General features: G+C 38.3%; 2 protein-coding genes across 2 annotated transcripts in view; one reads left to right on the forward strand and one right to left on the reverse strand.

Moving 5' to 3' along the window:
* AGPS (alkylglycerone phosphate synthase) overlaps nt 1–10,361 on the forward strand; it is a 141,028-nt gene extending 130,667 nt beyond the window's left edge. Inside the window, exon 20 of the mRNA XM_061185417.1 lies at nt 4,720–10,361. Coding sequence (XP_061041400.1) covers nt 4,720–4,841 — 122 coding nt within the window. The 3' untranslated portion in view covers nt 4,842–10,361. The remainder of the gene's footprint in view (nt 1–4,719) is intronic.
* Nucleotides 10,362–17,692: 7,331 nt separating this feature from the next.
* On the reverse strand, nt 17,693–19,701 carry LOC133098993 (intraflagellar transport protein 70B-like). Its single transcript, XM_061202456.1, has one exon. The coding sequence runs from the start codon at nt 19,699–19,701 to the stop codon at nt 17,704–17,706; it is 1,998 nt and encodes a 665-aa protein (XP_061058439.1). The 3' UTR covers nt 17,693–17,703.
* Nucleotides 19,702–20,015: the final 314 nt, after the last annotated feature.

Below are 20,015 nucleotides of genomic sequence, written 5' to 3' on the forward strand. Positions count from 1 at the left end.
TTGAACGCTCTACCCCACACACAAGTGCCTTATAGCACAAACAGATGGACAACTACATCCTCTTTTCAGGTTGAACGCTCTACCCCACGCCACTCCCTCCCAAAGAAACATCATCATAGTCAGATCACCAGATACCAGAAAGAGTGGAAATTGTCCATTGTCCTTCTCTCTTCTCATCAGTACAGATGGAGTTGCGTGGGGCCAGAACCTCATCTGACAAGAGGTTGGTGTCCCTTTAGCGCTAGTTCCTTAGATAATCCACCAGTAGTTTAGTTGGATTAATTAAATCTTGAAATACAAAGTCAGTGCTCAGATCACTCATACAAGAAGCTAAATCTAGATTTTCTTTTTTAAATCTGACCTGTAGAATAGTGTTAAAAAGGTATCCAGGATGCCCAAAGTAGAACTTTCAAAATACCGTTATTTTAATAATGGTTAGGTGCTTTTAACTTTGGCTAAATTCTCCTTGTGAGCTTCAGCTTCAGTAATCTTCTAAACGTACAGCCCATTTCATAATTTGTTTTTAATTTTTTTTATAAATTCATTTTATTTATTTTTATTTGTGGCTGAGTTGGGTCTTTGTTGTTGCGTGTGGGCTTTCTCTAGTTGCATTGAGCGGGGGCTATTCTTCGTTGCGGTGCGCAGGCTTCTCATTGCAGTGGCTTCTCTTGTTGCGGAGCACAGGCTCTAGAGCTCAGCCTCAGTAGTTGTGGTGCACAGGCTTAGCTGCTCCGTGGCATGTGGGATCTTCCTGGACCAGGGCTCGAATCCATGTCCCCTGCATTGGCAGGCGGATTCTTAACCACTGCGCCACCAGGGAAGCCCATGATTTGTTTTTAAATAAGTATATAAGAAGTCTTTTCAGCCTTGTAATCAAATTCATAATTCAGAGAGTTTTTAATTTAGCTAAAAAGAACTCTGGCTAGCAGACCCTAGATGTGTCCCTTTTAAGAGGAGATTATTAGGTAGTTTCTGCTAAGTCTTCAGTCCCTTAGACCACAAAGATTAGTTCCAGATAATTTTTGGTGGCTGGGCTGGCCAACATGTTCACATTTTCCACACACAAGACTCCCATTACCCATCCCTCTTATATACATGTCTGTTCATTCTTTACTGTTGATCTTCCCACAAAATGTATTCTTTCTTGGAGCTGTTAGCATCCAAAGGGGACTGTTGAGCCTGTGATTTCAAAAAGCTTCTATTTTCTCTGTTCCGAAGTATAATTTTTTTTTTAAGATTTTTTTTTTGATATGGACCATTTTTAAAGTCTTTATTGAATTCATTACACTATTGCTTCTGTTTTATGTTTTGGCTTTTTGGCCGCAAGGCATGTGGGATCTTAGTTGCCCAACCAGGGATCAAACCACACACCCCCTGCGTTGGAAGGCGAAGTCTTAACCACTGGACCGCCAGGGAAGTCCCCAAAGTATAATTTTTAAACGTACTGTATATTATGGAAAAAACGCAAAATACTTATTTTATTCTGTCTGTATATACAGTATAAGAAATTAAATTGTAAAAAAGCGAGCGCCACTTTTAATTTAAGCAGACAAAGAATTTCCTCCATTAGTTTTCTGTAATGTTTAGTATTTGGCTGGCCTATGATTTTTGTACCTTTAAAAATACATCTAAGACTCTTAAATACCTGGCTTAAGTATTTTGAGCATTGAATATGTAGAAAAAATGAGAATTATGGAATACGGGGTCTCTTTCTTATTTTCAGAAATGGTGGATTTGGCTTTTTGTAGCTCTAGTGTTGGTTCTCAAGCTAAGTTTGCACTTCTAGAGGATCAGAAGTCACAGGAGTGTAGCTGAGTCAGTAGTCATGAATATCCCACATCAGATAATCCAGGTCTGGAAAGAGGAGTAAGCTTCATGTGGTATGAAGGTACACATGACTTTTCATGGATAACTGTACATACAAGGAATGTTGAAGTAGTCTTTGGCCACCTGTTATTTGCTGTTTTCATTCATCCATTCTCCCCTTTAGGATGGCATGCTTCCTTTTCTGAAAATGAGTCTACAGATATGTAAGCAGCTACTATATAGTTGTGCACACACGTGTGTTACACATGTCCAGATCAGTATAATCAGCTAATTTCTAAAATGCCTAGCAGTGCAAATAAAGATTGTACAAATGGCATTATTATTGTTGTTGTTTAACTCTAGAATAAAAGTCTTCTACTTTGAAGTATGATCCCATCTTTGGGATTAGGGCCTTTGATGTTTCATTGTTGTTTTTTTAATTTATCAATTCATCTGAGGCAGCCAGAGAAGGTTCTCTAGAATTTTATGAAGACTATTTCCAATAATCTCGTATTATAAACGCTTATTAAGCATTTTTACTTAAACTCTCTTTTCTATATGTACATTTATCCTGTAATATAGTTGACTTAAATTGTTAAGCAAATCCAAAAAGATTTCTAGTCCCTTTAATTGCATAAACTGTGATTTCTGACGTCAGTTCAAATTCTGTTATCACTAACAGAAGAAGCTTACAGACCTCTGCCATCAGGCCATCAAGGGGTTAAATTATTTTATCAGATATGTTTTTGAGGGGCCACAGCTATGCTGCCTGTACTGCCTTTTATTTTTTTAACTTTCTAGTTCACTAATCAAATGTATTTTAGATTGATTATTGTAAAAGTATAAACCATAGAAAATTTGACAAGATAGATGTGTAAATTATCCTTCTGACAGAACTAATGATGCACTTCAAGCACCTTCTGTTTTCCAGCGCTTGGTGAGCGACTTCATTAAATATGCAGTGGCTGTTGGGTGGCTTCTCAGAGGATGGTTCAGCTCCTTGTGGAATTGGATTATTACTAGAGGTGTAAAACCAGGCAGACGAGCTAGCTGTTGGGCATCCTGCTGAGGTTCTAATGTGCTCCATCTTGTCGGAGCAGTTGTTTGCAGTCTTTTCAGGACAATTACATCCATAACCACAGGACACATTCAGTGAAACTATATTACAGATAACAGTGGAGACTGGCATTGGCTGCTTTTCATCCCACTCTTCTTGAGTTGCCTCAGTGTCGGTAGCTTATAATAATGCCACTTCTACCATTCAGAGAGTAGTTTTTTTTTTCTTTTAATACCTTGGAGCAAATCTGGAAATAACTGATTTGTAACTTTTTCTAAGTGCAAAAATCGTAGGATATTTGGAGTGAAAAGATTCTGTAGCTTCTAATCTCTTTGCATATGAGAAAACTAAGGCTGAGGCATTGTGGTGAGTTGTCCCTTAGGGAGATAGTAGGAGGACCTGGTAGAACATCTTTTAGGTGGTAGAGATTGCATGAGTAGCAGTTTGTACTGTTTGGCTTCTGGTTTTAGAGCTCTTTTAAACAGAATTTTTCTTTTGAATTTAAGATTTTTTTTTCCTGCTGTAGAGCATTTTCCCTCATCTTAATACCAGCAATGCTTTTTTATTTCTAGAAGCCAAGCAGAAATATTTTGCTTTCTGAGAATGTCATGCTATTTATTATTTTAATGACAACTGGTGGTTTCCTGGAGTACTGGATACAAAAGATGGTTTGAGTTGAGCTTAAAATGGTATTTAAGTTTTCCAAAAGGCAGATGCTATGGTGGATCACTGAAGCCTGATAAATGAGAGTGCATTTTAGAATGACAGGCTGAATACTTTAATGAAAGAAGGCTTCCCATTTTAGTTGGCCAATTAAATCGCTGCTGATGACTTTGGATCATTAATGAACATTTGTGGAAAATGACCATTTGAATTCAATTATTACAATAATACATTTGAAAAGTACTAACCACAAATAATCCTACCCGTAAATAAGATTTATCCATTTTCCCATAGATAAATCAGCATCCTGCTTTGCTTTTTAATGCCAAAGCAAATTGACATTTCAGAATTCTTTTATAGATTAAGTACATATCCTTTCTTATAAAAGTTCTGCGTAGAAAAGGTTACATTTTCGTTGAATGCCTTTTAAAATATAATTTATGCTGCTAATGATTATATTCGTTATTCTCAGAATAAATTAGCAAGACTTAGAAACAAAGAAGGGGAACATGATACAGTGTATAAAAGCAGATAATTAAATTTAAGATGGTTTAGGTATTTGATTTATTTAGTGCCTAAAAAAACTCTAATTCTGGAAAAATAATAGGAAGAAAATAATTATTTGAACATGCAAATTTATTTTAAAGTCATATGAAAAGAAAATGCAAATGGAAAGCTCATAACCAAATTTTTTTCTTAAGCCCAAAAGTTCAGATTTTCTCAATTTTTTAAAAGCTTTTGTTCTCAAAATATTTTATGGATATATATAGCTTGTCAATTTTTGCTGTAGTATACCCAGCAAATTCATCTGGATATGTTTTCTTTAGTTAACTTTATTTTCTCTGAAACTTTGGCATGTTCTGGTAAAGACAGGAGGCGGGTTCTTTTGAAATGCATGTTTTTCTCATTTTGTTATTTGTAAAATGGGCCATAATCTCAGTGCAGGCTCCCTTCATCTCCATTTTACAGTTTACAAAGAAAGGAGACACTGTGGAGCACAGGCTCCCCTGGGAGTACACTGAGCTTAATGAGCTTGATAGTCTGGTGGGCTCAATAAATCAAATACAGCAAAACATTTCTCATTTTTGAATAAAAGCATTTATCACACAGTGTTTGTTCATTCATGTTCATAAGATTGATTGGTTCCCAGCATCATAGTGTATATTGAAGCATTTTTGATTTTGTTTTTCCAGTGGGCAAGTTACGGAAGCAGTGGCTAAAGGAAAGTATCTCTGATGTCGGCTTTGGGATGCTGAAGTCTGTCAAGGAATATGTGGACCCCAATAACATCTTTGGAAACAGAAACCTTTTATAAATCCATTACTATTGTTAAGAAAAATGTCACTTTTTTTTTAAAGTCTTTAACTATGGTTATACCAGTAATCAAATACATCATGGACTTTATTTCAGCTACCTTTGTTTGTTGGTTTAAAATAAGTTTGTTTCATTCTGTAGTTTGTTTTGTTTCTACATCTATGGATTGACAGATGGTATTCCTAAATCTCTCTCATTGTAGGTGTATCAGTTTACAGCCAACTGGTTGTCATTTCAAATTTCAGTCAGGCAGCACAAGGCTGCCAGTGGTTAATTTCAGAAGAAGATGCTGTCAGCTGTTTTGTATTGATGCTTCTTCTTAGGAACAAAGCCAGATTTTGGTGTCATCTATTGTTTCTCTAGCCTCTTTTTTAAAAGAACGTTTCTGGGAAGCAGCTATCTAGGGAAGGATTCCACTGAGGAGTGATATACATGTATGTTTTTTTAAGAGTGCATTCTAGTGTGAATAGGTCATTAAGGGAGAATGCCCATGAAAGAATATAGGCAACCTCTTATTTAGGATGCCTTCAGTTCTGTAAGGTGCTTGGCCTACATTTTTCTTTGAAATTAGTATACAGTTACAAAACCTTAAATCATTAGTATGCTTTATTCTGTCAGGAGACATGTTTTTGTTCTCCATGTTTCTGTTTCTGCTGAGGTATGAGTTGTATCACTGAGATAACATATTGTTATATCCTAATTCATTCATAATATGTTTTATAAGAAAAGCTGGCTTATCACTCATTGTACGTGAAGAACAGGTTTACCATGAAAGGAATGTCTTTATTCAACTTAGAGTTCTAATGTTTCTCATTTCACATTCTTGTTGCTGAGATGCAGAAGAAGCTACAACAGGAGCAGAAGAGGGAAAACTTCTTACACTGAATGTCTCCAGTTCAAAGAACTGTTTTGGCTAAAGAAACACAGTCATCATTCAGCTACTGAATTTGAAAACCTCAACAGTTTGAAAGACAAAAAACCTTTTTAAAAAAAATTAACCCAAACAACGTGATAAATTTCCATATAAAAGTAAAGGTTCTTTTCCTAAAGTAAAATTTAGTTTTTAATAATGGTTTAATGCCTTTTTTGAATTACTGGTTTAACATAAATTAAAAAAATAATAATGTATTAATACACATCCCATAATCAAAATTTGAAATATCATATTTCTTAAACAATAGGGAGAACATTAACCACATTTAGCAAACATTTTTACATTCAAACCTGGATATTAAAATAAATGAAATGATTACTTTGAATCACTGTCTGTCAAGGTTCATGGTTCACATTTTGAGACAGATTCTTTTCTTAATGCAATACCTAACTTTTGATAATTTTTTTAGAATTAATATTTGATCAGCTAATATGAGTCAAAATGCAGACTATCCTTTAAAAGGACACACTGTCTGTCTGTGTAGCAACAGCTCCAAAGTATTTTTGGGCAGTTTGATACCTTTTATATCTGAAGTAGCCTTAACCAGAAAATCTAAAATTGATTCACAAAATGATATTTTTAAGACTTCAAAATGATAAATAATTTTTAACAAATAAAATTGGCCTCAAACTAATAAACTTAAAATCTGTAAGCAAATCAAAATGAAACATTAGTTTAACAACAAAAACTAAATATTTATTTATTAGAAGCTGCCTCTCTTCATTGGTGATTTATTTTTAATTATAAAATTTCCAGCAGATCTTTGCTTCAAGCCCTTGATATTTGAAATAGTTGGATACTTGATGAGGAAATTACACTTGCTTCTAGAATTATAAAAATCTCAGCTTTATGAAATGCATCTATTCATGAAAGTAATTTCTCTAATTGGTGATCAAAATGTAAAATTTAATACGATACTAATATCTCACTGGAGTGTATACATGTTTCTGAGTAATTTTTTTAAAATAAAACTTACAGATTCATAAGCAGATCCATTCCTTTGCACGTGATTGTTATAACGTTCTTTCCTAGGGAGTTCAGATTTCAATAACCTCAGAATTAGGAAATGTAACACCTGAAATTGTTCACTATTCTACATGAACCTTATGGAAATTAGTGATTTATGTGTTTGTTTTCTTCCATGCATGCATGACTCTCCAACCTTGATTTTGTAGTGATGACTACATTTTGTAGTTAGAATCATTTCTACAGGGATCATTTTGAAACACATAAACACTCGTCAGTACTGTTTCACTCTGATTTAGTAAATCAGAAAGGCTTTCCCTGCTTCCACGTGCCCACCTCTGAGAGGTGCCTCAGCATATACTTAGTGTCTGTGGAGAGCTGAGTTCCTGAAAATACACAGAAGCACTTAAAACCTTGCCTCCTGTTTCTGAAATATCTGAAAATGACTTCATAAAAATTAAAGCCAGGGGAATTTATGTGAGGCTTGAATAAGTTTATTTATGTAGCCTATTTGGTTTTCAGTACTGCATAACACCGACCTGTCTTTCTTAAATTAGTCATATTTCTAATATTTTATTTGATGATGTCACATTTGGGTTGACATTTTAGTGGGAATGGGAACTTGCTGCTAGTGAGAAATGGCATTGAATACTAGAGTCAGTATGAACAGGCTTTATTGACCCCTAGAGAAACAGCTGCCTTAATGTTTGGTGCACTTTACAGTGTATAAGTGAGTTTATTAGTCTTATGCTAAGTAACGTGAGCTTTTTTAGTTTAGTAAGAATTGCAGAAGCCACATGTTTATTGTGCCCAGCATTTTACCACAAAGAAAGAGGATTAAATTCTTTCCTCTCTTGAGGAATTGGGAGTTTTCTTCCTAAATGCTTACATACTACAGTACTATTACTTAAAAGCTGTTTATGAAGCTGGAAGCATTCTAGTATACATAGCTGTGTTGATGTATTTTGGAAAACAAAAATGCAGTGAAGGATGAACTTCCATCAGTGTGTGTATTAAACCAGATACAGATGGTTGCAAGAAAACCTCTTTTTCAGAATATTCTCTTAGTAACTGCTGAGTCCTAGCTTGCAGTTTTGAAAATGACTTTTGCATGTTGGCTTCAGAGGTTTTCCATTGTCATATTCTTTTATAGCTGCAACTTCTTAACTATAGCTGATCAGAGAAGCCCTGTGGTCCCAAGCTGAAGTCTGTAACCTTGGCTGTTCAAATGGGCTGAGTTTGTTTGAACATCTATTTTATGTAAACGTAGAACACAAACATTTATTATGCATTGATGCACAAACTGCACATGCTGGTGCCTGAAGCAGCCAAGGTGGAATTCTGTGGAAAGCATATCTACATTTTAAGAAGCACTGAGACAGGAGTTAAGGACAGCTTTAATAGCTTTTTGTTACCAGTTAATCTTTGGCGATTTCGATTTTAATTAGGGTTTAGCTCGTGGTGGGAGAAAAGCGGAAAATAACAAGTGCCAGGATAGGATTGAAGAATCCAGAATCACCTTTGGCTTTATGAAAGCTTGCCTTTGCTCAAGGCTTCACGTTCCCAAATGAGCCACCTGTCAATATATACATTTAATCCTCATTAATTTCATATAGTACATTGATGCGGAAATCCAGAAGGTGTAAAAGATTGTTTTAAACTATTGAAATACAGCGTGTAACATGAAGGATGTAAGTTACTCAGCTTTCTGCTCCCTAAAGCAAACAGTGTTTGTCTTTAGTGTGAAATTTAACTGTAAAAACTACCTGTAATGTCAACAGATCATAGAAACTTATATTATTAATAAAATGGACCTGGGTTTAAGAGATTTTTTTCTTCAGAGGGGGTGTGAAGCTGTTCATTCTTCTGTTTGCGTCTGGGTTTGTCTTTCGGTTTTAGTTTTTCATCTTCATATTTCCTCTGATTTGAAAACAAAATTGATTTTTATAATTTTATTGATGAAGCATGATCAAGTGCAACCTAAATATCACTAAATCCTTTTGGATTTATAGATGAGTATATTGTTAGCTAGGTTTTATTACTCTCTAATTATTTTAAATCAATGTTATATTCCTAGGAGGTGTGTAGTCTCCTGTGAACCTGAAGCATTCCCATTTGAACCTTGGAAGATCCTCAAAGAATGAGCACTCTTGTGCTCTCCTAACCACAAGAATTCCTTAACAAACGTGAGTAAGGGCCACTGAAGCCAAAGAACCATCACAGAATTAAGTAACTTTAGTTCTGTGAACATAAAAAGGTTTCTTTTTTGGTTCCCAAAGGAGATTATTTTATACTTTTTTTTTCCCACAAGGAACAAAAATAACACATTTAGTATCATTAAGAGCATTTTTCAAAGACTCTGAACTTCCAAATCAGCGAGAAAGAGAGAGAAGGAAAAAAAATATTTTAGTGTGGATTTCTAAGCAGCATATATACATGTTTTTAAGGCATCTTATTGTTGGCAGTGTTTTTTGTAAGCACCCTATGAAACATGTTGTTTAACCCCTAAAGCAATCTTGTTCACATATCCAAAAAGGACATGAAACGCTTGTGCTGGTATAAAGTTTCTCTAAATAATTATTTTTTGAGCTATTTAAAGAATGTCCCCAAAAGCTCACAGTGCCTTGTTGGGATTTTTTTTTTTTCCATGAAATAGCCATTATTTAAAATGAGTGGGAGAGGATAAGTCTTTAAGGCCAGAGCTTGTGTAGCAGTTCAAGGCTATTCCTCTTCAAGAACACGTCAGGAATGAAGTAGTTGTGTGTGGAAACACAGAAGATCCTTTCCACAGTGTTGGTTTCAATCACCTATTCTAGCATATTTAACTAATTGTGTGGTGGACCTGTACTCTCACATATACCTATTCAGTCAGTGGGATTTACATGTACTTTCTTTCTCGCATTTTCATTCCTTCTGTCCCAACTTAGTAGCCCTAAGGTGTGGCTTGGTGGATGCGGCATACTCAGTCCTGGAGACACCCACTACATGTTTTGGGTGTTTGCGCACACAGCTCCCTGAGGAGCAGAGCCTGGAGGAGGGGAGGGGGGTGGGTTCCTCTTCCTTATGTTAGGTGTCAGTCCTTTTTGTGTGTGATGGTGCCTTCAGAATAATGAATGTTTCTGTTTCTGAACAATGATAAATCTTCTGAGAAATATGTGTAGGTTATATTTCTTAATTTTTGTCCCTTTTCGCTAAGCCTGTGAAATACTTTGGCTCTGATACAACTTGACTTGAATAATATCTTATCCTGAGTCTTCCTCTAAGGCAGTGCATATTCCTGCCAGTACTGTAGTCATCTTTTGGGAACTACATGTGGGTAAGCACTTGTATGTAAGCCATTATACTGCTGTAACTAATGCATACAAACAATTCTTCTCTTTACATTAATAGTCTTAGAAGTGGATATGTAGTGGGAAGGAAAATTCTTAAGGGAGTCCAGCATAGCTTTGTCAATTCAGACTGAGCCATACTGTTTTCCAAAGGGCTCAACACATAGTCTATATACTGTGCTTTCAGTGTATGTTTGGATCTCCTTTTACTGCTTTTCCTAGAATGTACTGTTCTATAAGCAAATGCCCATGTGTGATTTTTAAGATGTGCTGGGAAAAAAATAAAACAATACCAAAACCACTCATTGTTACAGAAATTGTTGCTTTTTTTCATGTTGATTCCATCTAATCTTTACAGTCTGTTCCCATAAGTAGCCTCTCTAGTAGTGAATGACAAGTGCACAGATACTGATTTTGTCCCTGCCTGTGGCTCCCACACTGGAGGGAAGGTTGTAGTTGTCTGGGCTCTGAAATAACTGAAGATTGGACCTGTCGAACACAGTCTTACTTGATACATTTAAATAATAACTTGCCATACTAAGAGTTTAGCTCTTATATAATAAGTTAGTTATAGTTAGTTAAAGAAAGCAGTTTTTTCTACCGGGCTCATATAAGGCTCAGACTGAATCAACCTTAGAAATCACCTCATCTTTTTCCCAAACACAATTGGTATCTGACCTCCCCACCCCTCAGGCCACAGATAGATCACCAGTTTTTCTGAACATGTGCTGTGACCGCATGGGAATTTACTGCTTTTCCAACAAGGCTTTTCCCAGTTTCTGAAATCTTCCGGTATTAAGAGGTTTTTACTTATAAGACTGAAATCTGTCTCCCTCTTCTATCCATTAGCGTAACTTCTGTCTTGTGTAGTCATGAAGAATTGCCCAGTTCCTCTGTTGAAGGGCAGCTCTGCAGGTATTTAAAGACAGCTCACATTCCCCCAGATCTTCTCCAGTCAGCTGTTGCTCCTGTCAGTTCTAGACCCTTCGTCATCCTAATCTCTCTCCATATGTGCCCTTTTGATGTTCTTAAAGTTGAGGTGTCGAGTTCTGAATGTTCCAGAATAGGACCAATGATTCCCTTATTCCAATATTCTTTAGTCACTCTTGCATTTTTGGTGGACAGTGGACATTGCACTGTCATCTCACACTGAACTTGAATTTAACAGTTTGTCTTTTCTGCATGTGCCATTTTGGCCACATCTCCATGGAGGCTGATTTTTTATTTTATATTCATTTTTATTGGAGTACAGTTGCTTTACAATGTTGTATTAGTTTCTGTTGTACAGCAAGGTGAATCAGTTATACATATAAATATATCCCCTGTTTTTTAGATTTCCTTCCCATTTAGGTCACCACAAAGCATTGAGTAGAGTTCCCTGTGCTAAACAGTAGGTTCTTATTAGTTATCTATTTTATACATAGTAGGTATATATGTCAATCCCAGTCTCCCAATTCATCCCACCCCCGGCTTCCCCCATCGCCTCGGTATTCATAAATTTGTTCTCTACATCTGTGTCTCTATTTCTTTGCAAATAAGTTCATCTGTACCATTTTTCTAGATTCCACATATAAGCGATATTATACGATACTTGTTTTTCTCTTTCTTACTTCACTCTGTATGACAGTTTCTGGGTCTATCCACGTCTCTGCAAATGGCACTGTTTTGTTCCTTTTTATGGCTGAGTAATATTCCATTGTATGTATTACCACATCTTCTTTATCCATTCCTCTGTGGATGGACATTTAGGTTGCTTCCATGTCCTAGCTATTGTAAATAGTGCTGCAATGAACATAGGGTTGCGTGTATCTTTTTGAATTATGGTTTTCTCTGGGTATATGCCCAGGAGTGGGATTGCTGGGTCATACAGTAGTTCTGTTTTTAGTTTTTTAAGGGACCTCCATACTGTTCTCCATAGTGGCTGTACCAATTTACATTCCCACCAACAGTGCAAGAGGGTTCCCTTTTCTCCACACCCTCTCCAGCATTTATTGTTTGTAGATTTTTTGATGATAGCCATTCTGACCAGTGTGAGGTGATACCTCATTGTAGTTTTGATTTGCATTTCTCTGATAATTAGTGATGTTGAGCATCTTTTAATGTGTTTGTTGGCCATCTGTAGGTCTTCTTTGGAGAAATGTCTATTTAGATCTTCCCCTCCATTTTTTGATTGGGTTATTTGTTTTTTTGATATTGAGCTGCATGAGCTGTTTGTATATTTTGGAGATTAATCCCTGAGGCTGATTTTTTAAAGCCTCATTACTTATATTTATTCTTACTAAAATTTGTATCTTACTGTATTTAGTTCCAGATTTTCAAAATTTTAGAATCTTGACTCTTACCCAGAGTATTTTTTGTCCCATCCAGCTGTGGGACATCAATAGAATTGAGACATGTACTGTCTGGATTCTCAATCAAGTAATGGCAGGCATCTGCAACACGCAACAAGGGCCTGCCCAGTAACACATCCAGGAAAGAGCATTCAGGTTTCAGCTAGCGCACATTTCCACTTGACATGCTCTTGTTCACCTCATATTTTTACATTTTGTCAACAAATAGGCCTTTTTTCAATGAATCAACGTTTATGCCAGACAAACATTAAACATGCAAATGACGTCTACTTGGATTTAACATGCCAGCTGCCAGACGGAAATCCTTTGCTAAAGCTTGCTGCTCCAATTTCCTGTGCTACCCTATCAGAAAAACAAATGAAGTCTTTAACTGCCAGCACATTTACTTTTGCCTGTGTTTGCCTTCAGGGGCATGTCTCTTTCTTTTTCAGTATACTCGTAAACTCATCTTGTGCTGCATTTTCTGATGTGATCTGTTGATTGGGCATAGTATTGACTGATGGACAACCTCTAAATCCATTCTTGCATAGTTCTGTCACATCCTTTGTACCTCATTGTGTCCACATTAGATCTGGAAAGATAATTTTTTAAAATGACTGAAATTTGCCACTGTAAAGCTGTAAAATAACTTAGGAGAAGGTGGAGTTCTGAGTCTAAGAACACAGTGAAAAGGGTTCTATTCTGGAAATTTTGTGGATGCTCCATTTTTCTCTACCAAACTACTAGTCACTTTTCCTATTTGGGCCTAATATCTTTTGTAAAATGAAAAACTCTGAGGTCCCTTCTAAGTCAGTCTCAGTGATTCTGATGAGTCTCTGTATTTTTGCCAAACACTACCCTAGAATTGATTATTGCATTAATAATTTATTTTTTAATTTAACCGTTATTAGCCAGACACTGCTGGGCACTTAACCCTAGACAAGAGGTTCTGATTGTTATCACAACAACCCTGTGAAATGTATGGTATCGTCCCCTTTTTTCCAGTGAAATAACTGAGATTTAGCGACGCTGAATAACACACACTGTTAGTAGCTGGGAAGTGGCATTGCCAGGAGATGGAGCCAGGTCTGACAAAATCCAGTCTCTGTGCTGGCTGCTTCACTGCTCTAGGCTGCTTGTGCTGGGTAGTAAGTCTGATGTATACAGAATTTCTGCTTTTTAAAGTAGATTGTTAGTCATTGCCCTCCACAGAAGGGCACAAGTACAGAGGGGAAACAGCTGTCTTCATGACTACATGCCATAGAAATACCAGGAAGCCTTTTGTCCCAGATGCTGTCATGCTCTGTAAATGTTTAATCCCTGCAAAGATGCCTTTATAGAAACTCATGAAAGGAAGTGCTGTGTTTGATGGACTTAATAAATTTGCATTTTTATAACTTTAATATTGTATTCCTTTGAGCTGTACTTAAAAATGTAAGAGTAACCTGTTACTATAAGTTATACATATTCCTGTAGAGAGACTAGAAATTGAAAACTATTTAAGATTAAAGAAATGTTTTATTATAATCTAAGACCAATCTAGGTTCTTTGGAAAGTCACAGTTCCTTAAAACTGCTAATTTAAGAATTAAGGTTGCTGCTGAAGGATTAGGGTACTCAAAAAGTTGCATATATTTTGTAATTAGAATGAAGGTATAAGTATAGCGCTTGATGGTTACAGTCATGGTGATTATGTGGTTGGACAACCAAGAACCCAGAGTTACTGGCACATCACAAAATGTGCTATTTAACTAATACTAAGGGTATATAGCCCAATAAGTGGAAACGAAAGCCCCAAATGCCACATTAGTCCCAGTGGTAGGTCAGCAGGGGATAAGAGGCAGTTAGTGAATGGTGGATAGTGAGCTGCAAGTCACACCATTGGTAGGAAGCTGCTCAGTGTGGCAGAGAATACCCTCAGGAAAGCACAACCTCCCAGATGTTTCCAGATCACCAATAGTCATTAAAAAAAAAAAAAAAGACAAAGGAACATAAGACCAAAGATTGTATTTAAAAATGCTGATGTTCACCAGAAATGAAAGGTTTGTCTTTGGTGATGTTATCCTTTTAAAATCAGTTAGTGTAGATAGCCATATTCTGCTTACCTGAACAGACTTCCAGCACTGCTAACCCTCCGAATGCCAGTGTGGAAATAAGCCCAAGCAAGGATTATAGGGCAGAAGGGTCGGAAAGTTACTCTCTTAACGCTTCCCCTCCAAGCCATTTGCCCTTTCTTTAAAAAAAAATTTTTTTTTTCTCATTTGCCCTTCCTTATCTCACTAGAAGCTTTTTTACTTGGGCATCTACCCCATAGCCCTCAACAAACACACAAATTGTTCTAACCTCAGGCCAAACCTATCACTGACAATTCTGTTTGGATTCCACCTGAGGTGCTCCTCTGAGGTCTGAGAGGCCATACCTCTATGTTCCTATATCACCACTTTGGGAGGGAGTGTCATCTTCTATGATTACAGCTGTCTCATTGCTCGATGATCTCTGCCATCCCTGCAGTTTTCCCAATTCCCAGTTGTCTGCTTCTCATGAATGGATCAGAGTTAGCCACTGTACACCTGACCTTCACAGATGACATTAGCGTCAATATCCATGCCACAGCTGAGGGCAAATTCAAAGAGGGGCTGTCATGAGAAATATGAATCCTTTTGTAGGCATGTCATGTCACTGATCAAACGAGTCTGCTTGGTTGTTCTGCACAGAACAAGTTTTTGTTTATGTCTGAGAAAATGGAAATAACTACTTGGGTACAACAAACACGTGCGTATATTCTGAACATTTGTGTGGAGATGGGTTGACTAAGGTTATGAAATAATGGATTTAATATTTGATCTTTTTAAAATATACTATGCAGATATTATGAAGAAATCTTAAAGAAGCAAAGGCTTGAGAAATATAGGGAAATCTTTTTTTGTCAAGAAAAGTGCTTTTAGCACTGAGTACATGAAGTTCTAGGAGCATAGAACAAAGATTTTCATCAGAGCTTTAGGGATGAAAGCCTTCATTCAAATGGCAATGTGGAGTCATCATAAAGTCACTTGCCTATTAGTATCAGTAAGCAGAGGTGAGTACTTTGAAGGTGAGTTTAAAAGAAGTATATCCTAAAAATAAAGGACAGTAAGTGCCTGGGGAGTTAGACCCTTCCCCAGTCTCCTCCAGGGCTCTGATGGCTGGCCAGTTTTGTAGGCTTGGTTCATGAGTCTTTGCTGTTGCCAGGCAGCAATCTATCAATCCTGGTGGGTGCCTCTCTGGAGAGCCAGTGTAAGGAAGGGGACAAATGCCACCATGATTGACCTTTATTCCTTTACTCAGTGGTAGGAGCAGTCAGGATTTCCTGATGCATTACTAACCAGGAAATCCCAACTGCCCAGCAGCAAGGGGTTAAAAACTGTTCTGAAAAGCTTTTTATGTTCTGAAAAGCTAAATTACACATACATGCAAACCACAAACACACAGCACCTGGGTAAATAAAGTGTGGTTTAATAAAGGCTGGGCTATTTGCAAAAGGGAATCTGGAAAACATTTGCTTTTGGGTGGTTAACATTACTTACATTTTATGCTTTTTTTTTTTTTTTAAGAAAAAAAGTTTAGAGGAAATGTGCAAAAAAAAATTTTTTTTTTAACATGGCTTAAAAAATAAGATTTCAGTTCATTTACTTTCCAAATCTTAAGGGGCTATGAAGATTGAGAGTGCACAGAGCTACTGCATAAAGAAGCAGCAACACTTTTAGTACAAAAGTTGTTAAAGAACATTTCCCAGCGATGGAATTGTGCTAAGGGATGCACTGAAGAGGTCATTAAACACTGACTGTCCTCCCGGTGTGGGCTCAAACATCAATGGTAAATGGTATCAGCTTACATAATTAAGATGAAAAGTGCTATAAATTCAAAACCATTGGACTTCATAATAAGCCACATTTTCTGATAGATCTAATAGAATTTGAGCACCCAGGAGGTCATGCTACAGAGGATTTATGCTGAGTACCTATGTGAGTCCCTGTCTGGGTACCTATGTGGCTAAGTGATTTCTCCTTGAAGGAAAGAAATCATCATCTCATCATGGCAGGGGTTCACTATCTTTCAGTAGAATGCTATTAGGTTGAACCATAAAAAAATGCTAGTTTTGTAGTTCAAACACTTCCAAAATCAGCAATTTCATATAATTCAAGCTACTTTGTTTTTCTCTAAGTCAGGTCGAGTTGGGGTTGATTTATGGAGAGAAAAGGGGTGGGGAAACAAACAGTAAAGCTCTTGTATGCTTCAGAAAATAAAAATGCCTAAGCAGAATGAGGGGGGTTTTCATTGGAAGGGTTGTGGGCATGCCCTAGCGTTATGAATCTACCAGATGAGGTTTCAGAATCGACCTTTTCATCTGTGATGGAGGTGGGAGAGAAGTTTGGTGGGGTCATGGGAATAGTCTAGATTTTTCCTTACCTGAGAGGCCACCACACAGAAACAACTCCAGCATTAACATATCCTAAATTGCAAACACAAAGGTAGGAATTAAGAAAAGAGTTCTCACAATACCTCTGCTATTCTTCATTGTTAAATGAGAGCACAGTTATGAAAAAACAGTAAATATATCTTGTTCATGTATTCAAATTATTAACAAATGGAACAAAAGAAAACCATGTAAAATTCTTGCTTTGACAATTGTTTATTGTCTCTAAACCACAGCACCATAATTTTGTTAAGGGCAAAGATCTCCCAGTGACTCTTGCATGTTTGAAAAAAAAAAAAAAAAACCAAACATTTATAATGTATTTTGGTTACATAAAGCATTACATTTATATTGAAAAACCCTGACAAAACACCCTAAATGCTATATAATATGTATTCATTAAAATTAATATAATAATGAGGGTAGGCTGTGAGAATAGGACACACAATCCCTGAGGTTATTATTAAAAGCCTAGAAATCCTATACCTTAACTACTGAGTTCTGGGCCTGATAGTGCCAAGTCCCTGGATAACATAATCCTTGTGTAGGGGACTTTCAAAATGCACAAAGTACAAATGATAACAAAGGAGACGGAACATAGGTGCTAACAATTTCTAATAGAAATAGTGTCCCCATGCAGTTTTGAATTCTTCATAAGTCTTTCTAGGTGTCAAAGTTCTTATATTTCACTTTGTGAAGATTTTAAAAACAAAATATTGGTTATTTTTTATAATTTTAAAGTGTACAAAGTTCAACATGTAATAAATATAAAGAGGCCAATAGCTAACTACAGATAAAACAGAGTGAAAAACAGATGTAAAGCCATTATGATAAGGCCACTGTCAGACATTACTACATATTCCATCCTATAATCTCATAAATCAAAGCTTTTAATTGTCTGGATTCATAAGTGACTGTATTCTTTCCAATATGCATTCTTTCTTCTTCCAGGGGTTGTTCAATAACAGCAGGTATGTTCCTGCCATAAAGTTCACAGTGTTCTAGAAACTGGACACATTCTTGAATAACACTGTCACGAAGCATGATGGTGTGTTTTGACATGTTTTCTAGTAATGACAGGAAGCATCTTTTAGCATAATACCAGGTATCAGTTCCCAGTTTTTTATTATAAGGTTCCAAGCTTTTGATAACCCGAGAAATACCAAAGTCATAATTTCCTTTGGCACAATAAAGCGTCCCTATCACCAAATTCACAATGCAGAGATGGTAGATTTTCTTCTCTGGGTCCTCATAGGAGAGCTGCTCTTCCTCCTTTTCAATCTTCCTCATCAACTCCTCGGCTTCTTCGTTTTGACTTGTCATAATATATGAAACACACAGGTTAGCCAGCACAATAGCACTGACATTCAGGATGTTGTCATAATGCTTCTTGACTATGGGCTCATAAAAACCTATGGCTTCTGTGTATTTGTTTTCCTGCATGAACAGAACATGAGCCACATTCAGCTTCCACACATCATGGTCATTACAGAATTCCACAGATTGGCGGAAGATCTTTTCCACCATTGGATAATTGTCAAGGTTCCAGTAGATTTTGGCCTGGGCCATCAGCACGGGAATATACTTCTCAAGGGTGTCATCATATTCATTCACTGCCTTTTTGACAGCTTCATCATCTCTGTTGTGTCTTGCTTCCTGCACTTGTATGGTGAGTCTCCGGAGCTGTTCAGTCAGCATCCCTGCTAGCCCATCAAGCTTAATGAAAGCCTCTTCAGGAGCTGTCTGGCAAGTGATCATGGCATCCAAGAAGTCATAGAGATAGGGTGTGAGGAACCTGTAAGTCAAATGGGCATTCTCTGCCAGGACATCTGCTGCCAGGTCAAAATACTCATATTTACAGTAGAGCAGCAACAGGTTGCCAAAGGTCTCTGGGGGAAAGGGATTCTGTTGGAGCAAAAACTGTAGCTTCTCAAACCCTTCTGTAGGCCTGGCATCCATGTTCATTAGCGCCTGGTTGTGCAGGGTCACAGGGTCTAACTCTTCCTCTGCCCTCGGAGGCATATCCGTGAGGGCTTCCTGGGCCGCCTCAGAGTTTCTCAGTTGGTATTCTATGGCGGCCTTGAGGTTGAAGGCTTCCACCAGAGCGGTCTGGTGAAGGACTAAGGTGTTGCCAACACTTCGAACATCAATGCCCTCAGTGGTCATGCCCACACCCAGCTCCGGGTGCTGGCGGATGCCACGCTCAATAATGTCGGCGATATGCTTCAGCGCTGGGGCATAGTGCCGGCTGCTGTAATAGGCCAAAGCCAGGTTGTAGGAAAGGTCAGGCCGGTAGCCCGAAGCCTGCAAGGCAGTAGAGAACTTGGAACACGCGGCTTCATAATGTCCCTCCTTGTAGAGCAAACAGCCCAGGTTGACCTGGCCATCGACCTCGTTCTCGCCCCCGCTGTCTTCTCCTCCTTCCCCACTCAGTAGCTGCTCCACCAGGCTCCTGGCCCCGGGCAGATCGCCCTCGCTGTACTTGATCGAGGCTTGGAGACGGAGGGCCCCGTTGTGGTAGGCGGGGTTGTCCAGGAGGAGGAAGGCGACGCGGGTGGCCTCTGGGTAAAGGCAGGCCTTGTACAGGGCCTGGGCCTGGTACAGGCGGTACTGCTCCAGCTCCGGGTGCAGCTGGCCCAGCTGCTCATAGCACTCGGCGGCCAGCGCGAACTCCTGCAGGCGGTAGTAGCAGTAGCCCAGCAGCGACAGGCCGGCGCGGCTCCTCGGGCTCCGCTGGAGCTCTCCGCCCAGCAGCTGCACGGCCTCGGCGTAGCGGGCATCCCGGATGAGCCGGTACACGACCGCGGTGAGCTCCCCGTCGGGGATCTGCGCACCGCCCAGCCCTGCCATAACCGCCCCCGTGGTTGTGTGTGCTCGTTACCACGGCAACAAGCCAACCGGAAAAGAACTGCAAAGAATGTTGGGGGTTTTGTGGGCTTTTTTTTTTTTTTTTTTTTGCGTGCTCCCAAAGTTACTTTGCAGCGGAACGACCAACCTGGGATTTAAAACAGTCACGAATATGAGTGTGCCTATTATTGGCCTGGCCTCTGAAGACTGCAGAGTGTGAGCGGCGTTAGAGGAGAGAGGAAACGTCTCCGGGCCGTTCAGAGACGGAAAAACTCTACTTCCCGGCATGCACCGGTCCGATGGCGCCGGCGTCGGGA

Source organism: Eubalaena glacialis, chromosome 1 (assembly GCF_028564815.1).
Source record: "Eubalaena glacialis isolate mEubGla1 chromosome 1, mEubGla1.1.hap2.+ XY, whole genome shotgun sequence".
Lineage (NCBI taxonomy): Eukaryota > Metazoa > Chordata > Mammalia > Artiodactyla > Balaenidae > Eubalaena > Eubalaena glacialis.